The sequence below is a fragment of the Penicillium diatomitis genome, assembly GCF_028827545.1.
Source record: "Penicillium diatomitis strain IBT 30728 chromosome Unknown utg000004l_segment0_segment0, whole genome shotgun sequence".
In the NCBI taxonomy this organism is placed as follows: domain Eukaryota; kingdom Fungi; phylum Ascomycota; class Eurotiomycetes; order Eurotiales; family Aspergillaceae; genus Penicillium; species Penicillium diatomitis.
In genome coordinates this window covers 4,036,760-4,057,079 of record NW_026623176.1, presented here as the reverse complement: position 1 = coordinate 4,057,079, position 20,320 = coordinate 4,036,760, and the positions used below count along the sequence as shown (strand labels likewise).

Below are 20,320 nucleotides of genomic sequence, written 5' to 3'. Positions count from 1 at the left end.
CAACAATGTTGCATAAGGCTTCAACTACCCTGAGTTAGACACTCTCACATAAGGAAAGAACGACCTCAGATTCTTTTCAGTTACATAACCCCCACGTCTTTCGCTAGACTGGTCCGCTTCAAATGGCTTCCGAACTGGAACTTTCCAGTGGGTTTATTCCTGCACTATATAAGCCCACAACCTTATTGCCAATTGCCCGACACAAGCAAAGCCTATTATATCTGGTAGAGACTTACCAGGTCACGATTGTCGTTGGTCAGACTGGTAGTGGAAAAACAACACAACTCCCACAATACCTTGACCAAGGCGGCTGGTGTGAAAATGGCAAGGCTATTGCTATTACGCAAGTGAGTATCCCGATCACCCCGTTCCTTAAAGTATAGTACATTAACAAATTCCAAGCCTCGGCGGGTGGCTGCCACTACTGTTGCGACGCGAGTGGCAGAAGAGATGCGCTGCAAAATTGGCGAAGATGTGGGATACTCCATTCGGTTCGAAGATGTTACCTCGGCCGCGACGAGGATCAAATTCTTGACAGACGGAATGCTTCTACGAGAGGCGCTGGTTGATCCGTTGCTCTCCCGGTATTCTGTGATCATGGTTGACGAGGCCCATGAACGATCCCTAAGCACCGATGTTCTGCTCGGAATTCTCAAGAAAATCATGAAGAAAAGACGAGAGCTGCGCATAATTATCAGCAGCGCGACCTTACAAGCAGAGGATTTCCTCCAATTTTTTGCCGCAGATGAGTATAAGCCCGATGCTGAGCCAGCCGAACGAGGTGGTCAGGTGGGAAGAATCATCAGCCTGGAAGGACGGATGTACCCGGTCGATACACTTTTTCTGGAAAATCCTGCTGAAGACTATGTCGAACGAGCAGCGAAAACAGTCTTTGATATTCACACTCAAGAAGCCGAAGGCGACATACTTCTTTTCTTGACTGGCCGTGAAGAGATCGACCGTGCTATCCAATTGATCACTGAACGTGCCGCATACCTCAATCCAAAGGCACAGTCGCTATTGACTCTCCCACTCTATGCTGGTCTTACTACGGATCAGCAGATGTATGTCTTTGAGCCTGCGCCGGAGAATACTCGAAAAGTCATTGTGTCAACCAACATTGCGGAAGCATCAGTCACAATTGACGGTATCGTTTATGTGATTGACTGTGGTTATGCCAAGTTGCGAGCCTACAATCCCAATACTGGCATTGAAACATTGACGGCGGTGCCTATATCCAAGGCCTCAGCCACCCAACGCGCTGGCCGTGCCGGTCGAACTAAGCCCGGAAAGTGCTTTCGGTTGTACACGCAACAAACGTACGAGCAGCTTCCCGAGGCCACAATCCCGGAAATTCAGCGTTCGAACCTTGCTCCAATTGTTATGCAGCTCAAAGCGCTAGGTATTGACAACATTGTCCGCTTTGACTTTCTGACGTCGCCCCCGGCTGAGCTTGTGATCCGTGCCTTCGAACTTTTATATTCCCTTGGGGCGGTCGACGACTACGCCAAACTCACCAAGCCATTGGGAACACGAATGGCCGAGCTTGCCGTTGACCCAATGATGGCGAAAGTGCTTCTAGCTGCACCCACTTTCCAGTGTTTGAGTGAGGTGCTCTCCATTGCGGCCATGGTCAGTCTCCAGGGGACTGTGTGGGTGCAGCACGATGGTGACAAAAAGGGTGCTGAGAGTCACCGCCGCAAATTTGCCGTTGAAGAAGGCGATCATCTCACTTATCTGAATGTTTACCAAGGCTTCGTCACTAAGGGCAAGAAAGATTCCAAATGGTGCCGCGACAATCTGCTGAATTACCGGGCCCTTCTGCGCGCCGTCAGTATTCGGGGTCAGCTCAAACGATACTTGGAGCGCTTCGGTATTCAAGTTGATGAGAGCCTTTCATCGCGACCCGGCGGTGCTGGCAGAACAACGACATCGGAGCAGATTCAACGATGTCTGACTACAGGTTACTTTGCACATGCAGCGAAGATGCAACCCGACGGCACCTTCAAGACGGTCAGCGGTGGACTGACGCTTCATGCTCATCCGAGCTCATTAATGTTTGTAAGGGCTTCATGCTTATCAGGGCCGCCGGTGGCCGGTTCTTTCTAATTCGGGTTACTAATTATCTTTTATTAGAATCGCAAAGCGGATTGGGTCATCTTTCACGAAATCATGCAGACCGGAGACAAGACGTACATTCGCGACATTTCCAAGATCGAAAAGAGCTATCTCCTCGAATATGCCCCGGAATACTATCGAGTATCCTGAGAAGTGGAGACCTTTGGAGCAGATCATCGCTTTCTAGTCGCACAAAAACTCAATAGCAACGACAAAACAAAGTTCTCAAAAACTCGAGGTAAATGCCATCAAAACCAGCGAGCCAGAGCTGGGACTTACATGGCGCCCAATGTGCTGAAAACATCTAATACCACTCCTCGTACATTTCCCCAGCCGCTCGCCCATAGCCTCTCTTCGTAGTTCGTGCCATTGACCGCTCGCATAGGCATTCATAACTTCCTACTCGTGTTGATGATATGCGGGGAACCCACCTGCAGCGCCACAGGCGCGGAGTAACGCCGACGCCGCTATTAGCTACGGTGCCTGGCAGCGGCCACATTCAATTAGTCATTCGTTCATAGAGCTGCCACTGGACTCCAATTCGGTACGGTGTACGCCAGGTCGCAGTAGAAGATTAGAAGGCCCACAAACATTAGAGGAGAGCCTAATCCCTGGGGTCGTAGTACAGGTCACAGCTGAAATCTGCGAAAGGTCAAACCTGCAGAACATTGTATGGGAAAACTCGGGTCGTCTAATATGATAGTATCTACTCAAGTATATTTAGTTCTCTACATAGTACATCCACAGTAACAGTACTTCAAGTGCAAACTTGAAAGCACACTTCCCGACAGTGGACGCTCTGAGTTGCAGTACCCGAGCGCGGAACCTGAAGTGTAACAGAACTGTAATTTTGTTTGCATTTCGCATTGTATGATTGTACTGTATTGCACCCATTGCACCCAATGAGGGAAAGGCTCTCAATGCCTCGGTCTTCTTTACATCTCTCACCTTTCACCACAACTACACGCGCTACAGCATATGTGAAAGAATAGACACATTCAAGTTCCTTTGCCCAGTATGTCCGGCCATCATCATCATCATGGAGGCGACGGACATGGCCACTGCCATGACGAACATGATCACTCCAACGATATCACTCCGGCGCTTCAGTCGCTGCTCTATTCGCAGATTGATTTTGACTCGGTCACCACGCTGAATGGTATGTCAATCCGAAGTTCTCAGTGTTGTGGTAGATTCGTGCAGTGACTAACAGATTGTAGAGGCAAGACCCAAGAGCGGCGCTGCTATTCTCAAGAAAACCTGGGCCGAACGACTGAACGACCAACCCGAGCTTGAGAGCGACGCCGATGAGCAGCTTCTAATGCACATCCCGTAAGATGTCCTGCCCGCAGAATCAATCTTTGTAGTCTCTGTGATTTGAAATTTCCACCTCAAGTCAACATCACTCGATCAAAAGTGCTCAAGAAAGCCTAACACTCATCAATCATCGACAGGTTCACCGGTCAAGTCAAGCTACACTCTATTCTCATCTATACTGCGCCCACCCCTGCTGCGCCGAAGACTCTCAAATTATTCAAGAATCGTGATGATCTGGACTTCTCAACAGCGTCAGATCTTTCTCCAACACAAACCATCGAGGTACCACAGCCTGTTGCCGGCGAAGATGTGTTTGAGCTTCCACTGAATCGCGCCCACTGGAATACTACTACATCCATTACCGTCTTCGTCGAGGAGAACTGGAGCGACGGTGACGAAGACGTCACCAAAGTCGGATATGTTGGCTTCAAGGGCCAATTCATGGCTTTGAACCGCGAACCGATCAGCTTCCTTTACGAGGCAGCTGCCAACCCCAGCGATCATGTGTCCATCCCGGGAATTAGCGACTCCGGGGCTCGCACAATGCCTGGCCAGTGAGAAGGGACAGTTGGAATAGAAATATTCGATTGAAGAAGTGGAATGTCCTGAAGATACTGGCTGTGGTTATGAATAATGAGCAATATGCAATCGAGAAGAATATTTCAACAACGCCAGGCCATGCTTTATATACTCAAATTCACCCACGAAATGAACTTTCTCCCTGCTCCGAGTCAAGACCTCCTTGAAATGTTTTCGAGCGCAGCGCTCTTTACGACGCGAGGACGGGGGTTCGAGTCGGCTCCTGTGACTCTTCTTGCACCTCCACTGGTGGTTGAGGTCGCTCCGGTAGAGGGTCGCTGGGCACAGCAGGTAATTGCACCGGTCCTGCGACCTCCCGTTCAAGTGCTTCCAGTTCGTCCTCAACGTCTTCCTCATCCTGGGTGGATAAACTGCCTTCGAGCATTTGGCTCACCTCCTGGAACTATTTGTCAGCGTTAGGGCGTCAAACGCAGACTTCCACATCTCTCACCTCTTGATAGGCGCGAGCCTCTGCTGTCTCCTCCATCAACCGATCTACAGCCTCAATCCCGCCGATCTCCTTATTGATCGCCTGCAGCACCTTGGTCCCTTGCTGCAGGCCAAACAGCACGTCCTTTTGCACCAGTGCAAATTCAACCTGTCCCGTCAACTGTTCCAACTGCGCAAGTTGGCTGTCGGTTTTGGAAAGGAGGGTCTCCTGGTACTTCTTGCGCCGAAGCGCAAGTAGCGCCCGACGCTTGTCATTGCGTGCAAGGCATTCCCGAGCGATTTCTGTTTCTCGATCTGTGAGGGCCGTGATCCGTTTCTGATACTGATATATCTTATCGCGCTGGATTTTCAGATCGAGGATTGCTCTAATTTGTGGCGGTCAATGTCAGTCCATCACCAATCTAGCAGGAGCAGCGTCATCGCAATAGTGGGTTATCTGGAGTCTTGTGAGGGGCAACACTCGGACAGTGGAGTTGTGTCATGTTTTTGGACGTGAATTGTTACAAGCATGAGAGTAGCCCGGCTATGAAAACAAAGCATATACTCACCGATCTTGCGACGAGACTTTTTGCGAACTGCCCGTATTCCCCATTGCAACTCTTGCGATGTTGACGGTGCATCTAATGCTCCAGCAAGATCGGTGGCAGATGACGTGACTGGTCGCATGCACGCAAAGTCGCCCGCTACCGCCTCCGAGGCTCCGATACCGATAAGAAGATTACCGTAAACGATACGAGTAATTTTACCCCGGTTGTCCGCTTTCTGTAGCCCCGAGTTCTGCTGCTTTTTTTTTGTGCAATTTAGACCGATCGCGATAACGTTTTTCGCAAGGCAATTGCAATGGCGCCCAGAAATCGCGGGGGTCGACCGACCCTCAGCCAAGGTTTAGATCGTGAGGTCAGCGCTCGTGTTTCGAAAATATGTATCTGGAGAGAGGCGGCGCTGACAGTCGAGAACAGGTCTACCAGGTTGTGCGCAAAATTATCGATGACGAGCCCGACGGAGTTGATCGAGTCCGATTGACGGTCCCAGTTATTTATGGCCGAATCCGAGGATCAAATTCCAGCTTGAACAGGAAGCCCAAGCGTCTGTTGGAAGATAGTCTTGAACGGGTCCTGGAAGTCATCAAGGCCGACTTATTTGGAGACGAGGAGGAAGACTCGGTGGAGGGAGATTTCGAAGGATTGGAAGAGCCTCCGGTCGTGGTATGTGTCTCTCTTGCGTTTTTGCAGCACAGGCATTCCAAATTCCGCCGCAGTTTGACTGATTTCGCCTCCGCTATTGCAGGAGCCCAATGGCGTGAATCAAAGTATTGTTGGCGCGTGGACAACGACAACAGCTTCCAAAACGACAGCTACGCCCAAAGCCGAGTCCACGACCACCTCCAAGTCTTCTAAGCGTCGGCAACATGGGAGCGAGTCGGCCTCGAAGCGGCGCAAGGCCGATGCTGCGGTTGATCGGTCACCACCAACCCATGTCAGTCTCGCCGACTTGGGTGGCCTAGACGAAGTCATTCAGGAACTGGGCGACTTGGTTATTTTGCCAATGACACGGCCACAAGTATATCTGTCATCGAACGTGCAGCCCCCGCGAGGTGTTCTGCTCCATGGACCGCCTGGTTGCGGTAAGACCATGATTGCCAATGCGTTCGCGGCAGAACTTGGTGTACCTTTTATTGCCATTTCCGCCCCTTCAATCGTCTCTGGCATGTCCGGTGAATCTGAAAAGGCTTTGCGTGAGCATTTCGAAGAAGCCAAGCGTCTTGCGCCTTGCCTGATTTTCATCGACGAGATCGATGCGATTACACCCAAGCGTGAGAGTGCGCAAAGGGAGATGGAGAAGCGAATTGTGGCTCAGCTCCTGACATGTATGGACGAGATCGCGCTCGAAAAGACGGATGGCAAGCCCGTCATTGTTCTCGCGGCAACCAACCGGCCCGACAGCTTGGATGCTGCTCTGCGTCGAGGTGGACGCTTTGACAAGGAAATCAACATGACTGTGCCTTCGGAGCCCGTGCGAGAGCAGATTCTGCGAGCATTGACTCGCAAGCTGAGATTAGCAGACGATCTTGATTTCAAAACGCTCGCCAAGCGTACACCTGGGTTTGTTGGTGCGGATCTGAACGATCTTGTCTCGACGGCCGGTGCGGCCGCTATCAAGAGATACCTTGATATTCTCAAATCGAACAGTGGCGACGACATGGAAATGGAAATCGAGACAGATGAGGCCGAGGACATTCTCAGCCCCAAGGTTCGGGAATTGCGCCGTCTCATCTCTCATGCCAAGGAGAATCCAATTGGCGACGAGACAGAAACGGTGTTCGTCTCCAACGCCGACTTTTTCACTGCGCTGCCCAAGATCCAGCCCTCATCCAAGCGTGAAGGCTTTGCCACCATACCCGACACGACCTGGGCAGACATTGGTGCCCTGGGCGGCATTCGCGAAGAACTATCAACTGCCATCGTGGAACCGATCAAGAACCCTGATGTTTATGCTAAGGTGGGTATCACCGCGCCTACAGGCGTGCTCCTCTGGGGACCACCAGGTTGTGGTAAGACACTTCTGGCCAAGGCCGTGGCCAACGAGTCGCGCGCCAACTTCATCAGCGTCAAGGGACCCGAGCTGCTCAACAAATTCGTCGGAGAGTCGGAACGGGCCGTTCGCCAAGTATTTGTTCGCGCGCGCTCATCAATCCCCTGTGTCATTTTCTTCGACGAGCTGGATGCCCTCGTACCTCGTCGTGACGACACCCTGTCCGAGGCCTCCGCCCGCGTCGTCAATACCCTTCTCACCGAGCTGGACGGCCTCGGTAGCAGTCGCCAGGGCATCTACGTGATTGCCGCGACCAACCGGCCCGATATTATCGATCCGGCGATGCTTCGACCCGGTCGTCTGGAGACACTCCTGTTCGTCAATCTGCCCTCGCCGCTCGAACGCGTGGAAATCCTCCAGACACTGGTGCGCAAGTTGCCCATCGAATTCACCGAGGACATGCGCCGACTCGCAGAGGAGTGTGAGGGATACAGTGGTGCGGATCTGGGCAGCTTACTCCGTCGGGCGGGTTACTCGGCGATCAAGCGTCGCGATACTATTCACCTGGAGGACTTTGTTGCCGCCAAGGCGTTTATTCGTCCTAGTGTGACGGATATGAAGAAATATGAGCGTCTGCGGAGGGACTGGGGTAGTGGAGCTCCTTGAGATATACAGTCTGCATAGGCCATCATCATCTAAGACACCAGCACAACATTCCAGTATAGCGTGAAGCAGTATACCTTGAGTCGAGAGACACAGCTGTACATATACCCATCTTAACACAGTGACAAGACGAAGCTTCAGCATGCATGCAATCCACCCCGATGTACACAAGGATAAGCAAAAATACCAAAGCTTGATAGGGAGATCAAATGACGTGACAATCAAACCCCACAGTCATCTTTTTCTTATACCTTTTCCTCTTTTCCGAAATATACAAATCCCCAAAAGCAAGAAGCTCCCTACCCCCTCCCCTCCTTGCCAAAAACAAAAGATAGCCGCACTACTTTGCCGCCGCGAACACGCAACCAACACCCGAGCGTATACCTAGAACTCAGCACATCCCCTAATTTGAACCCCTCGACATCCAGCAGCAAAGCGCCAATCTCAACTGTCGTACCTTGTCTTACCTTCTCATCCCACACCAATTACGCTCCTTCTAAAGCCAACATCTACTCTAGCAAGACGGTAAAAAGTCCCGCCTACCCTACCTTGCTTCGGCTCCCGTCTTCGCGGTTCCGTCACGGCGTCCACCTAATTGCTCTTTTCCGAGCCCTTGTCGCGGGCAGGGCTGTCATCCCTTGATCGGCATGGGCAGTATAGCTTAATTGGATATGCGTTCGCGCTCGCGCATCGTTCTGTGCGTGCCACGTGGCGTTTGCTGAGGGTCCTGTCCGGGTGGATTTGAGACGTGTTTGAGCACGTTGGCCCTTTCAGGTTGGGACGGTGGTATGTTACTTGTTCGTGGTTTGGGTAGAAGGGAAGGGGGGGGAGTCGTTGGACGCGGGTGTCTTTTTTTTTGCTTTGTGGGCATGGGATGGGGAGATACTTTGAGGGATTGTGGCTAATGGATGAATTGGTCGATCCTATACATCGCAGTATGTACAACGCATATTGAAAAAGTGAAAAGGGAAGATGAGATGGAAACTCCTTCGAAACACCAGAAATGATTCCTCTCCGCGAGTACGGAGTCAACAAAATCACGGAAAAAGAGGAAGATACAATCTTCCATTGTCCACACTCCACAGTGGACGAGAGTTGTCGAGAGCCAAGTGCTCACTCTCACTCTCTCATACACACCATCTCTCTGTCTCTGTCTCAGCCTCGGGCTCGAGCTCTTTTCCAACACTAGATCGCAGCATACGCCATCATTGCAGCCCAGGTCACAGCCAGCACGACCGTCAAGATTCCCGCGCCGGCTTTGTCACCCGTGGAGATGGGGTCCGGCCCCTTCTTAACAACTGGGTTTGTCAGACCGGCATCTGGATTACTTTGACTATCACCACCTGTGCTGGAGGTCACCGGCGCGACTGACTTGCTGGTCTGCACAAACGGCAACAAGTTGGCGCTGAGCACCTGGCTCACGCTGATCTGTTGCTCCATGCCCGGGTGACCGTCGTATTTGGATTCGTACCAGCGCACACCGCAGGCATTGTTGCCCTGTCCAGTGCAGGAGGCGGCGGCGGCGACGGCGGCGATTTGGAGTTTGGGCATGATGCGGTCGTATGTGCTGGGGACGATGATTGCGATGTAGGAAAACCAGGTGGAGAGGAGGCCCTTGAAAAGAACCTCGTTGTTGTTGCAGATTTGGCGAGGCTCGCAGAGAATTTCCTCCATGACGTAGCCGGTTTTCTCGGGGAAGAAGGTGGCAAGGGTGCGATTGAGGAGACCGTCCAGCGCGGTGTACCATTGTTGATCGCCGGTCTTGGTGCGGAAAGAGAAGAGGATGATGTCAGCACGGTACAGTTCAAAAATGTCGGAGGGGCATCGGGTCCAGAATTCCAAAAGCCATCTTGGCTCCGCTGTGACTTCCTCGACCGGGACAAGCAAATACTCACAAGATTGTACATATACGCCACGCCCATCATATACGTGCCGTAGTTGTACGTCCAGGGCCAGTTCGCACCATTCTTACAGCCATCCGTTCCCTCGGTCGAATCCAATACCAGCCAAGTTTGGTTGTTGACCAGCGGCGTGCTGCACGACCAGTCCCATGTCTTCTTCGCCCAGTCTGAGTATTCCGAATCGCCCGTATACCGGGCCAATCGAGCCGCAAGCTGGAAGAAGCCGCCATTCGAAATGGCGTTCTTCATTGTGTATCCACCACCTTGATAGGGAAACATCTGCCACGTCAAACCCCCGCCGCACATTGTCGTGTTCCAGCGGCCCTTTTGCGAGTTGAAGACTCCCTGGGCAAGCGAGAGCCAGGAGAAGCCGTGTTTAACGTCGGGGAATTTGAGCTCGGCTGCAGTCATGGCGGCGAGACCCCAGAACATTTGGTCGTCATTTCCCTAGAGAGCACATGTCAGAATACATCGCCCACATGCGGGGGGAACAGTCGTGTTGCGCTCCGGCAACGATAGTACTCACCAGGAAATGACTGTAGTTACTCGGTAAGTAGTCGCCATTGGACCCAGACTGCCACTGTAATCCGACACTCAATTCGTCATTGTAGGTTGTGTCGCCGGTAAAATGCCAGTAATTCAGAAGCGCATAGAACAGGGCTGACCCCTCCCACCATTTGTCAGGAAATGCGCCGGGAATCTGTCCCGTCTCATTACCGTGGTAATATGTCATCATCCCCCATGTTGCTGTTGCCGCGGCATCTTTGATCGATTCTGCGGGTCATCCACGTAGCATCCAAGTATTAGTCGAGACTCTTTAGTTCGGTGCCACTCCCCTCTTTCGGACTGGGCTCTTTATAGTCGGTAGATGCGACTCACGTTCATTATGGATATCCAGTTGGATGGCGTGAGCTGAGTAGCCTCCGAGGGTCAGCGCATAGAGGACAGCTGCGCATATTGAAAAAGAACCAGGCATATGCATCGCCGATGGAGAAGGGATCCGGATGAATAGGGAAGCTTGATCCGCCCCGCAAAGATGGACGTTGCGGAGAAGCAAACGTGAGTATGTTAGGAGAGAGTCTCGGGGTTAATCATCGATTGAGGTGCAGACGAGGGCGCTGGCTCGGGCTTCAGCGGACAGACTCGTGCAGTCCAGAGGAGAGCGAGAGCGAGAGAATTGGTGGTGAGCACTAGAAAGGATCAATGAGGGCGCAGTGTCGGAGTCGAGATTGGCTTGATTAAGCGTCAGTGGAGGAGGAGGAGGTGGTGGTGGTGGTGGTGGTGGTGCAGGCGCAAGTCAGCAAATGTGAAGCTGAAGGGTTCGGTCTCGTCGAACTGCGCAGTGCTCTCTGTACCTGAGATGGTGACCAAGCGAAGTGGGTATGGGGAACAGCAAAAGGAGGTGGGAATTGTACGATCACCAAGCCACAGACAAAAAAGAAAGGATGAGGCAGCAATGGGGGCAGTGGTCTCCAAGCGTCAATTGTACGAGTGGATTACTCGACGGACCATTCGGTCATTGCCGTTGAATGGCACAGCATAAGCAGGCTCCATCCAAAAGGTCTTGGACCCACGTGAGACGGGGTCGTGGTCCAAGACTCCAAGTACATCAGTACCTGAGTACCTTACCTACTCTGTACACTAGTGTACAGTATCAGGTACCTGCTGTAGGACTAGTAGACTTCATAGATGGTAGGGCCAGTTACTATCTTACAGCGATTCGATCGCTGATCGACGGATGTCCAGTATGTCTGTGCCTGCTCAGCATGCGCAAGTGTCTGAGTGTATCAGTGTTGACTCGTTAAAGGTCCTGCTTTGCCTGGTTCCGGAGGGCTTTTGAGGCCGAGACATAGAATACTTGGAAAAAGTATAGTAACCGGCCATGTGCAATGATATAATCACCACGAGTATCAGTCTAGTGCTGTGGCTCAGGCCCCCCCCGTAGGTCATGTATTTTAGAGATGGCAACTTGAAAAGCACTGGGGGTTTCTGCAATTTACTCGTGACGGGCGACTACAGCAGTACATTCATACATTGAAGTTGTCGTTCATACTCCATAGTTCAAGGAATCGGCACCGGGTAGAGGTATTATCCGAGTCATGATCTTTAGCATAAAGAAGTTGCCATTTTTACCTGAAGTGACGGGGGGAGAAGGGGGCTGGAGTGGGGTGTACCTTTGATCGATCTTGGCAGACTCAGAGTCATGCAAATAGGGGAGCTTCAGCCTTCGACGCTCCGATGCACAGCTGTCGAATGCACAGATACACACTGACACCGCACCCCGTCGAGTGGTCTTTTCAAACCTGATCGGCCACATGAGTTCAACATCAATCCGGGGAAGGCTATCTTGCCCTAGCCAGCCACGCAGATTGCATGATGGTGATGCTCCCTCGGATGGACGGTAACGTCAGCTCACGTTTGGAATGTATCGGGACGGTGGATTACCGTATCGATAATCATCTACATATGTACGGCTCAGGATCTTTACTCTTTACTTTTACCTTGAGAGCCCAAGAACCATTACGATCAGAGATTTCAGATGGCAATATCCTGAGGCTGTAACTAGGTTCGACATTGCTCTGTTGAAAGTTTCTGTAACAGGAAGCGCTCATTTCGCTCATGTCTGAGATACAGTATCGTATTGTAGCTTGCGTATCTGTCGTACCATACCGGCGAGGCCTAGGCGCGCTCTCGGCTGATCAGGTGGGGAACAACTTGAACTATTTCTGTCGCAGATTCCACAAGTTACGACTGCCACACTACGGGTCTTGCGCTTGATAGCTCGAAAGCCTTTTTAACACGAAGCCATGAGTCTCAGCGAGTCAACAGGCCTCTCTGTACTCTGTAGTCTGTACGAGGGTGAAACTCCTTTTATATAAGGGAAACACCCAATTGAGATCACGTGGCCCCTAACTGGTGCAGTCTGCGCTCAGCACTCGGCACGAGCAGTGTGAGTGGTGTACTTTCCATGAATCTATCTAGTGATCTACTACTAATCTAGTGCCTGCCACGGGAATAGTACGGTATTTTTAAGCGGGCGGTATAGGGTCACGGTGTATTTCAATTCCAACTTTCTTAACTTTATGCACCGGATCGCCGCGGATCCTATTCCCCCACGTGGTCTGGTCAAGTCCATCAGTCGACAACTCGACACTCGACACTCGACGCTCGAGAAACTAGTACAGCGCGTTGCCACGTACAGCACTACTACTCTTGTAAAAAGCAAGAAACATGAGTGTCCTTCGTTCCAACTGACTACCTGAATTAAGTTGAACCCAGTTGTGTGGCTCACTGGTTACCAACCCAGTCACCTGATGACCTATCACTGCAATCACGTGGTTTCCGACCCATTCTTCTCTGTCTGGCTACACACTGTACATAGTAGTAGAATACTGGCCTCGGATGATTTCAGGGCAGGCAAGCTATGACTTATAATGCGGGAAAACAAGCGCCCACCTGAGATGCTTCAGGTCTTTTGGGAGCCTGCATACATGACTTTCTCACTGGAGTAGTCTCTCACCTCATGCTTCCGCCTTGGCACCTACTGGATTACCTTGCTGATTGCTGGATAAAAATCTCTAAGTATGTCGATGATGACGACGACGATGATGTAAACTTTATCATGGCCAGCATATGCCAAGCACAAACCAACGGGGTAATTCAGGGTTTTGGACCCTTTTAGACTTCCGTTGGACAACAGCCGTGCGGGAACCTTTATTTGAGCTAGATGATAACTGCCGATGTTAGAATTGATGTGAAAGGTGTACTAATCAGTATCACCAGGTATACACAGGATTATACGTATGAACTTATCAAGTAACCTAGTGACTGGTTAACTACATAGTAGTTAGTACTACTAGTTACTAGTCGGCACTTGGTAGTCATTAAGTTACTCCATGAGTCCATCCATGTCTTCGTAGTGATACTTGGACCTGCCCCACGCTATCAAAAATTAAAGCCACCTGGACAGTACCTGATTACGAGATCCAGACTTCCATAAATGTACACGCGGTACCTACCTCAAGGACTGGAGCAACAGCTGGCGCTAACCGAGAAAGCGTCCCAGTTCCAAAAAAATATATCTCAGCGCGTCGCCGTGAACATACTTGTACCCGCCCAACCAGTGGAATTGCATCAAGATCGGGGTAAAATAGCAGACTAGATACCAACCTAGAACTTCCAGCGATCGGTCAAAGTATATGCAACTTTGACACCCTACCTCATCACATATCAAATCCAGGAGACCCTGTACTCGCTGTCCAAGAGGCTTTCTCCAAGTCCACCGGCAGTCGGGCACTGCCCGTGAAAATGCGACCCCATTCCACGTATTCGCACATGAGCCTTGGCTTCTTGGCGCGCGTTGCTACCAGACCGTGGCGGCGCTTACAGAGTGCTGGGAGTTGGCACTCGTTCCCATCCAGTGATCAAGAAAGACACGTCTACCACCTGCGTCCATATTGTCAGACATTTGAAACTCCCATGTCAGCCCGACTTGCCTGAAATCTTTGGTGAGCAACCTCAAATCTAGAGAGAAATAAATTAAAGTCGGATCCGTCTCCATCTTTGCCCTACACTATCAGTGTTGGGTAGTAGGAACTTAGGAAGGGTTAACATGTGGGTCGAGGCGAGTCTAGTACATGACGAACGAGGAGCAGTACGGAACAATCAAAGGGCCGACTAAGCTTATCGAGCCTGTACATGCTTACATGGAGATTTTTGTTCCGAATAATGCTCTCGAACCCGAATCTGCATGACACGAGCGGTAATCACACAATCACCACCAAGGTCTAGGACCACACCATCGGACAGATCCGGCTTGTTCAAGATCAACTTTTATAGAAGTATGGCTATACAGAGTTCTTATGCACAAGCACACACATACATGCAGCACAAGAAAAGAAAGAGAAGGAACGCCTAGAAGAGTATCATGCATCATCTGAGACCGCAAGAGAGAAGGGGGAAAAAACGACAGAGATGGGAAAGAAAATGTAAAAGAGAAGAATCAATCTACATCCACAAGCGACATGTGCCATCGGCACCGGCACTGACACACCAAGCCTCCCGAGGATGCCAGTCGATGTCGAGGACACCGAGCTCACCGGTGATCTTGTGACCCTTGAGAACCTTGAGAGGGACGATGCTGGCGTTGCTGAGCATGTCACCCGTAACACTGCCGTGGAAGATCTGCAATGAGCCGTCGTCACTGGCATCAGCAAACAGCGGGTAGCGACCGCCAGGGTGGAATTTGACGGCACGAATGGCCTTGCGATGGTACCGTAGAGTCTTGTACGGACGCTGTGAAAGGTCGAGATCGTGCCAGAGGAGGCGGCGGTCGTAAGAACCGACGATGATGTTGTCGCCACCGGAAGCAGTCGACGAGGTAGGGTGAATGTCAAAGGAAGAGATCCAGCGGGCACCGGGCTGGACAATCTTGACCAGCAGTTGGCGGGAAAGATCGTATCCACGAATGGATCGCTGGTTGGCAACGAACAGAATGGGCTTGGAGGGATGGAAGTGAGCAGTCTGAGGAGGACCGCCACCCTTGAGACGTCGGCGGAAGGGATACTGGGTGAGGTGCTTGGAAACAGTGTGAATAGAGATGGCCACAGAGGCAGGAGTGGAGGCCCCCGAGCAGACGGTGACAAAGTAGTCACCGCGACGGTGCCAGGAGATGGACTTGGCCACATAGCGAAGAGGAATGACAGCACAAACACCAGCATCCGCCAGCTCAGACGACGGTCGAATCCATTGAGGAGGGTTGTTCTTTTTGAGAGCATCCGCTCCACTTGGCGCAGGGTTCGAGGCCGCGTAACCCCAACCAGCATCAAGAAGATCTAAGCTGGCCCTCTCGATCTCCGGGGCGGCGATCGTGGGAGGAACTATCAGGAACAGATCATCACCTGCAGCAGCAGCGAGAACCACCGCATCCTTACCTGGGCGCCAGCGGACAACGTTGACCGCGTCCTCATCGCTGAGCTTGGCACTCCAGAGTTGACGACCAGTGAGAATTTCCCAAACACGCACAGTACCGTCATCACCACCAGTGGCCAGCCAAATTCCGGTAGGATCGACATGGAGAGAGCGGACACGACCCTTGTGACCGCGGAAGACGGTCGCACAAGTTGTAGGGAAGGGCTTGAGCTCCTCAGGGCTGGGCAACTTGGGCAAGAGGCTCTCGGGATCAATGTTGAGTTTGCTGCGACGCACACGAGGAGCCAGGTAAAGATCCAAACATCTCTCAAACTTCTCCTGAACAAAGTTATCATACCCAGGAACACGGCGAAGGGAACCAAAGTCATTTGGCAGGAATTCCTTCTCACGATCCTCGGGATCAGTCTGCTCCCACTCCTTGCGCTCCTTCTTGTCAGGAAGATACTCTGGAGGGGGATGATAACTCTCCTCGTAGCCCGGAGGAGGCAGCTTGGGTGCCGGAATATGCATCACATGGTCCGCACGAGGAACCTCGTCGGCCCACAGATCGTAGTTGATAAGAGTCTCATCCTTCTCTTCGCGCTCCTCTGGAGGTCTATAGGGAAGAATGCGACCTTCGCGGATAGCCTTGACAATCTTCATCACTCGCTTGGCCTCGTGCTTGGACGGCACGAAGCGACGCTTCGGTTCAGGGGCAGCACTGAGAGGCATAATTTCAAGTTGACTAGAGAAGGATTCCACCAACGGCTCGTAAGGGTTGTAGCCGTCGACGGTCGACTCATTCATCTGCACCTTCTTCAAGAGCTCAAGTTCCTCTTGACTCAATTCCAATGGTTTGCCAGTCGAAGGATCGGTAAGGCCAGTCCAGCCCTTAGGGACCTCGATACTGTCAAGCAGCGCATCGAGAGCCTCGCCCTTGGCTGGGCGCATGATCTTCTTGCCATTGATGTCGTATCCGATATGAGGGTACTGGTCGTAAAATGTCAAGGGGATATCACCAATGGTGTTAGCATTCTCGTCCGCTTCGGAGTAGTCAGAATTGTCGTCTGGGTTGATCTCGTCGTAGAGGTAGCGATCGTTGCCGTTGGCGTCCTTGACGACTCGGAAGTTTGGCTCATGATCGGTGAGTATGGACTTGGACAGTTTTGGCGTCTCGGGCTCAGTATCGGACGGAAGTTCGTCACTGTCAAGCTCGTCTTCATCCTCTTCATCATCCTCGTCGCTGAAGTCGTCAATCAATTCAATCTCGGAATCGCTGTCTTCTTCCTCGCTCCCCGACAGCTCGTTGTTGTTGTCTGAGAGAGCTCCATCCAAATTCTCGGCGCTCAATTCATCGCCTGAAAAAACACCCGCCTCCTCCTCGACATCGCGAGTAATCGCCTTGCGCTTTTTGGAAGCTTTCCGGGCATCCATTATTATTGCTGGCCAGTATTCTCCCGGAGTTCTTGCTCGCTCATGCTCTCGGGATTTTTTTTCTTCGCCATTCAATCAGTCTCACCGCCCACATGACTTACCGCCCGCGGTCCTTATCGCCTATCGATGACGGGCCAAAGCGCCCCGCCTAGAATCTGGAGATTATACACCCATTCGCCGCTGAGCAAGCAAATGAGAAGGAAATGGCGGCATTGATGGCAGAGCCTGCAGGACCTCCGCTGGCCGAGGACTTGGAGTTGTCGAAGCTCGAGGGCAAGAGACATTCTGCATGTGATGAATGCAGTAAGTGCTCGCCCAAACCAGAATTGCGCTGTAAAAATGCATGTTAACCACATTCTCGTTTCCAGGAAAACGGAAGCTCAAATGCTCAGGAGAGTTGAGTGGATGTGTGCGCTGCTCGAAGCAGTCGATACACTGTGTCTACTCATTACAGAAGCCCATGGGACGACCGCCAAAGAAAAGAGCACGATCAGATGAAGAAAGCGGGGATGTCTCTGTTCAAGGCAACACCATATGGCCTACGCCCCAATTAACACCTCCGGAATCTCTCTCATCCGAAAACGATGCGAACATGCCAACAGACGCCAGCTACATATGCCCTCAATTTTTCATGCATCCAAGCGGCCAGTCACAATCACCAGAGTCAAATCCATCTGCTGACGACGAAGAGACCAGCCCCAACTGGCGACCGGAACGTTCGAAGAACCGCAACTTGCCAGTACCCGGAACGTCCAGTCCTTGGCCGGATTTTACCACTGTATCTCAATCCTCCTCAATGCTCTTTCCAGCACCAACAAATTCTCTCGATCCAACTTCCTTAATGATGACGCCTCCCATGTCAAACCTCATTGATCCCCTCGGCCCAAAATGCACATGTTTGTCGTACCTTTACCTATGCCTTTCTCACATCTCCTCTCTCGCCTCTTTCCCCGTCAACTCCCATACTCTTTGCTCCCTATACATCGCAGCTCGAACTGCGCTGGACGTGATTCGCTGCGACTCCTGCCCCAAGTCTTTCGCCACTGGAGTTCAGAACGTGATGTTCACTGGAACGTTGCTCACGGTGGTGGCGGATGCTTGGCTTCGCGTTTACAACAGCGACCCCATGGAACTTGGCAAGCAGTCTGCGCCGCCAGAATTTGTAAGCAAAGCTGCGCAATGCCCTGATCAACCGGAAGTTTGGAGAAATTGGCTACGTCAAATCGTTCGACAGGCTGTCGTCGGCGGATACCTTGACCCCGAGGCTGGTACTCGATGTTCCAAGCAGCGTGACCTTCTGTCTTTGATTAGAGAACTGGAGGAGCGCCAGCGTCGATGGCATACGCCAGGGCAGCATCCCTTGAGCGAGTGCAATCCGATGCATTCTAAGGCTGCTGGCCAGCCTCGGGCAGACCCCGATGAAGATAATGACGAAAAAGAGCTGCTCTGTATTCGTGTCGTGGGCAGCGCGCGATCAGTCCTTACAAAGTTCAACTTTAAGCCTCAGGACTTCCCTGGAGGTGTGATACCCGATGACATGGCACGCTTAATGAACTCGTGACGCAAGTAATGGAGTACAGGGAATGCAAGATTTGTTGTTTCAAGCTTAAACTAGTGAATGTGCTTGGCACTTTAATTGTAGTTATTGTCATATGCCCGGCAGGATTGACACCGGGTGTTCGCTTGCAAGTCGCCGTGGTCATGGTTCAAGGCCATGGGAAAATGTTCGTCCGCAAAGTGGAATCAGGAGAAAGTATTCAGCACAAAGTTATTTATTATGTTAATGTGGTATCTCAAGATCGCAGGCATCAGGTGCTGGCCTGTTGAATCACCGCGGTGCCGCACATGGCTGCTGGCTCCGGTGAACACGCTTTAGAAACTACCTATCTCAGCAGATTCAAAACTTCTCTCTCGTTACTCGTCTTCCTCATCATCATCGTCGACCACGTAACGATTCTTCTTTCGGGCTGGAGGCGTTCCGTCCCGGGCGACCTCGGGTTTCTTGGCAGGCTTCGAGGGCGCAACTTCATCGTCGTCTTCACCCTCGGCATCCATGTCTTCATCCTCCAGCTCCTCCTCGTCATCATCGTCGCCTTCCTCCTCGATTTCCTCGTCGCTTCCCACCAGGAACCCGTCATCTTCGTCGTATTCGTCCTCGCGTGTACGACCGAGGCCACGACCGTAGTCTTCTTCTTCATCCGTCATGATCTCACCGCGACGGTTTGTGCGACGCGGCTTGGCGCGAGGACGGGCCGGACGTGAACCATCATCTTCCAATCCACCGACACTGAGACCATTGCCCATTGTGCGAGGTGCAGCCACGCGTCGAGATCGGTCAGCCTCGCGGTCGGCCAGTTGCTGCCGGCGTCGCTCTGCTCGCGTTGCTTCCTTCTCCATCTGCTCTGCCTTGCGGGCCGCGAGCTCAGGATCCTCTGCGAGATTGATGGCTACCAGACCCAGGCCCCCGTCGGTATTCGTCTTGCCAGCGCGCGTGGCTGCAGCCAAAGACTCCTGTAGTCTTTGAACTGCTTCGTCTGACTCCAAAGCCGTTGGCAGCACGGTCAACCCATGCGTAACATGTGATGTGAGACGGAAAAGCTCAGCTTGTTCAAGACCAGCGCCGAGATAGACGTGCGAGTCCAGCTTGGTGTTGTATTCGCCAGATTTGGAAAGAGGCGCAAGAGGTTTTGATGACACATGGTATTGTTCCGTGGGGTTGGAGGCGAGCTGAAGTGTGATAGACCCATCCTCCCACTGGATAATGCGAGCATTCGATTGGAGTTTATTCTCGTCTTCCGGGTCTCGACGCCAACACAGCGAAGTGGATGCGGTGGAGTAGGCGGGCGCAATGTATGTCTCTGGATTGAATTCCTCCGATTCAATGGATAGGAAATCAGGCACGCGCATCGTGTAGACCTACTTTGTTGTTAGTTGTATGGCCGTGTTACTCTCAAGATCATTGTGCGGCTAACCTCCGGGCCACTCGTAGCTGGTACTGGGGCGCGAGCAATGGTCATCTCAGCAATTGTGAGGCTGCGAGGCTCTTCATCAAATGCCCCATCCGTCTTATGGTGTCGGTCGTACCGACCCTCGTCATCTCCAGAGTCCAGCTGCTCATCATCCAGATTGCGATGAGGTTGGCTACATACGTTTAGCGTGGGTGTTTTTTTTCCAACTAAGCCAGGACAAGGATCATGGACTACTCACTCAGTATCACCAAACCCGCCATCTGAACCGTCCGATCCAAAGAGATCAGCATCATCGTCCAGCGCATCGACGGCGCCAAGACCAGTATTTTCGGCACCGGAGTCATTGCCAGCATCACTCATATCAGGGCTTTGGTTCACAGCATTTCGTCCGGGGCGTCGGACCGCTTCCTCATCTGATGAGGACATTTTCTTCGACAAATAAGAGAC

General features: G+C 52.0%; 8 protein-coding genes across 8 annotated transcripts; 4 read left to right on the top strand and 4 right to left on the bottom strand.

Moving 5' to 3' along the window:
- Positions 1-122: 122 nt before the first annotated feature.
- N7539_004530 (putative ATP dependent RNA helicase) lies at positions 123-2,268 on the top strand (the record flags this gene model as incomplete). The annotated part of the gene is made up of 3 exons (XM_056934132.1): positions 123-347; positions 403-2,061; positions 2,137-2,268. The coding sequence occupies 3 exons, from the start codon at positions 123-125 to the stop codon at positions 2,266-2,268; spliced, it is 2,016 nt and encodes a 671-aa protein (XP_056791673.1).
- An 867-nt stretch (positions 2,269-3,135) lies between these two features.
- Positions 3,136-3,993, top strand: N7539_004529 (PITH domain-containing protein; the record flags this gene model as incomplete). Its single annotated transcript, XM_056934131.1, has 3 exons — positions 3,136-3,277; positions 3,339-3,450; positions 3,573-3,993. 3 exons carry the CDS (start codon positions 3,136-3,138, stop codon positions 3,991-3,993), a joined length of 675 nt encoding a protein of 224 aa, XP_056791672.1.
- Positions 3,994-4,204: 211 nt separating this feature from the next.
- Positions 4,205-5,056, bottom strand: N7539_004528 (ESCRT-III subunit protein VPS20; the record flags this gene model as incomplete). Its single annotated transcript, XM_056934130.1, has 3 exons — positions 4,205-4,417; positions 4,466-4,829; positions 5,013-5,056. The coding sequence occupies 3 exons, from the start codon at positions 5,054-5,056 to the stop codon at positions 4,205-4,207; spliced, it is 621 nt and encodes a 206-aa protein (XP_056791671.1).
- Positions 5,057-5,304: 248 nt separating this feature from the next.
- N7539_004527 (putative AAA family ATPase/60S ribosome export protein Rix7) lies at positions 5,305-7,662 on the top strand (the record flags this gene model as incomplete). The annotated part of the gene is made up of 3 exons (XM_056934129.1): positions 5,305-5,361; positions 5,424-5,669; positions 5,752-7,662. The coding sequence occupies 3 exons, from the start codon at positions 5,305-5,307 to the stop codon at positions 7,660-7,662; spliced, it is 2,214 nt and encodes a 737-aa protein (XP_056791670.1).
- A 1,182-nt stretch (positions 7,663-8,844) lies between these two features.
- Positions 8,845-10,542, bottom strand: N7539_004526 (glycoside hydrolase family 76 protein; the record flags this gene model as incomplete). Its single annotated transcript, XM_056934128.1, has 4 exons — positions 8,845-9,524; positions 9,632-10,007; positions 10,087-10,334; positions 10,440-10,542. The coding sequence occupies 4 exons, from the start codon at positions 10,540-10,542 to the stop codon at positions 8,845-8,847; spliced, it is 1,407 nt and encodes a 468-aa protein (XP_056791669.1).
- Positions 10,543-14,567: 4,025 nt separating this feature from the next.
- On the bottom strand, positions 14,568-16,904 carry erb1 (ribosome biogenesis protein ERB1; the record flags this gene model as incomplete). The annotated part of the gene is made up of 1 exon (XM_056934127.1): positions 14,568-16,904. The coding sequence occupies one exon, from the start codon at positions 16,902-16,904 to the stop codon at positions 14,568-14,570; it is 2,337 nt and encodes a 778-aa protein (XP_056791668.1).
- Positions 16,905-17,107: 203 nt separating this feature from the next.
- N7539_004524 (Zn(II)2Cys6 transcription factor rglT) lies at positions 17,108-18,465 on the top strand (the record flags this gene model as incomplete). The annotated part of the gene is made up of 2 exons (XM_056934126.1): positions 17,108-17,207; positions 17,273-18,465. The coding sequence occupies 2 exons, from the start codon at positions 17,108-17,110 to the stop codon at positions 18,463-18,465; spliced, it is 1,293 nt and encodes a 430-aa protein (XP_056791667.1).
- Positions 18,466-18,818: 353 nt separating this feature from the next.
- N7539_004523 (Paf1-complex subunit LEO1) lies at positions 18,819-20,299 on the bottom strand (the record flags this gene model as incomplete). The annotated part of the gene is made up of 3 exons (XM_056934125.1): positions 18,819-19,820; positions 19,877-20,045; positions 20,112-20,299. 3 exons carry the CDS (start codon positions 20,297-20,299, stop codon positions 18,819-18,821), a joined length of 1,359 nt encoding a protein of 452 aa, XP_056791666.1.
- Positions 20,300-20,320: the final 21 nt, after the last annotated feature.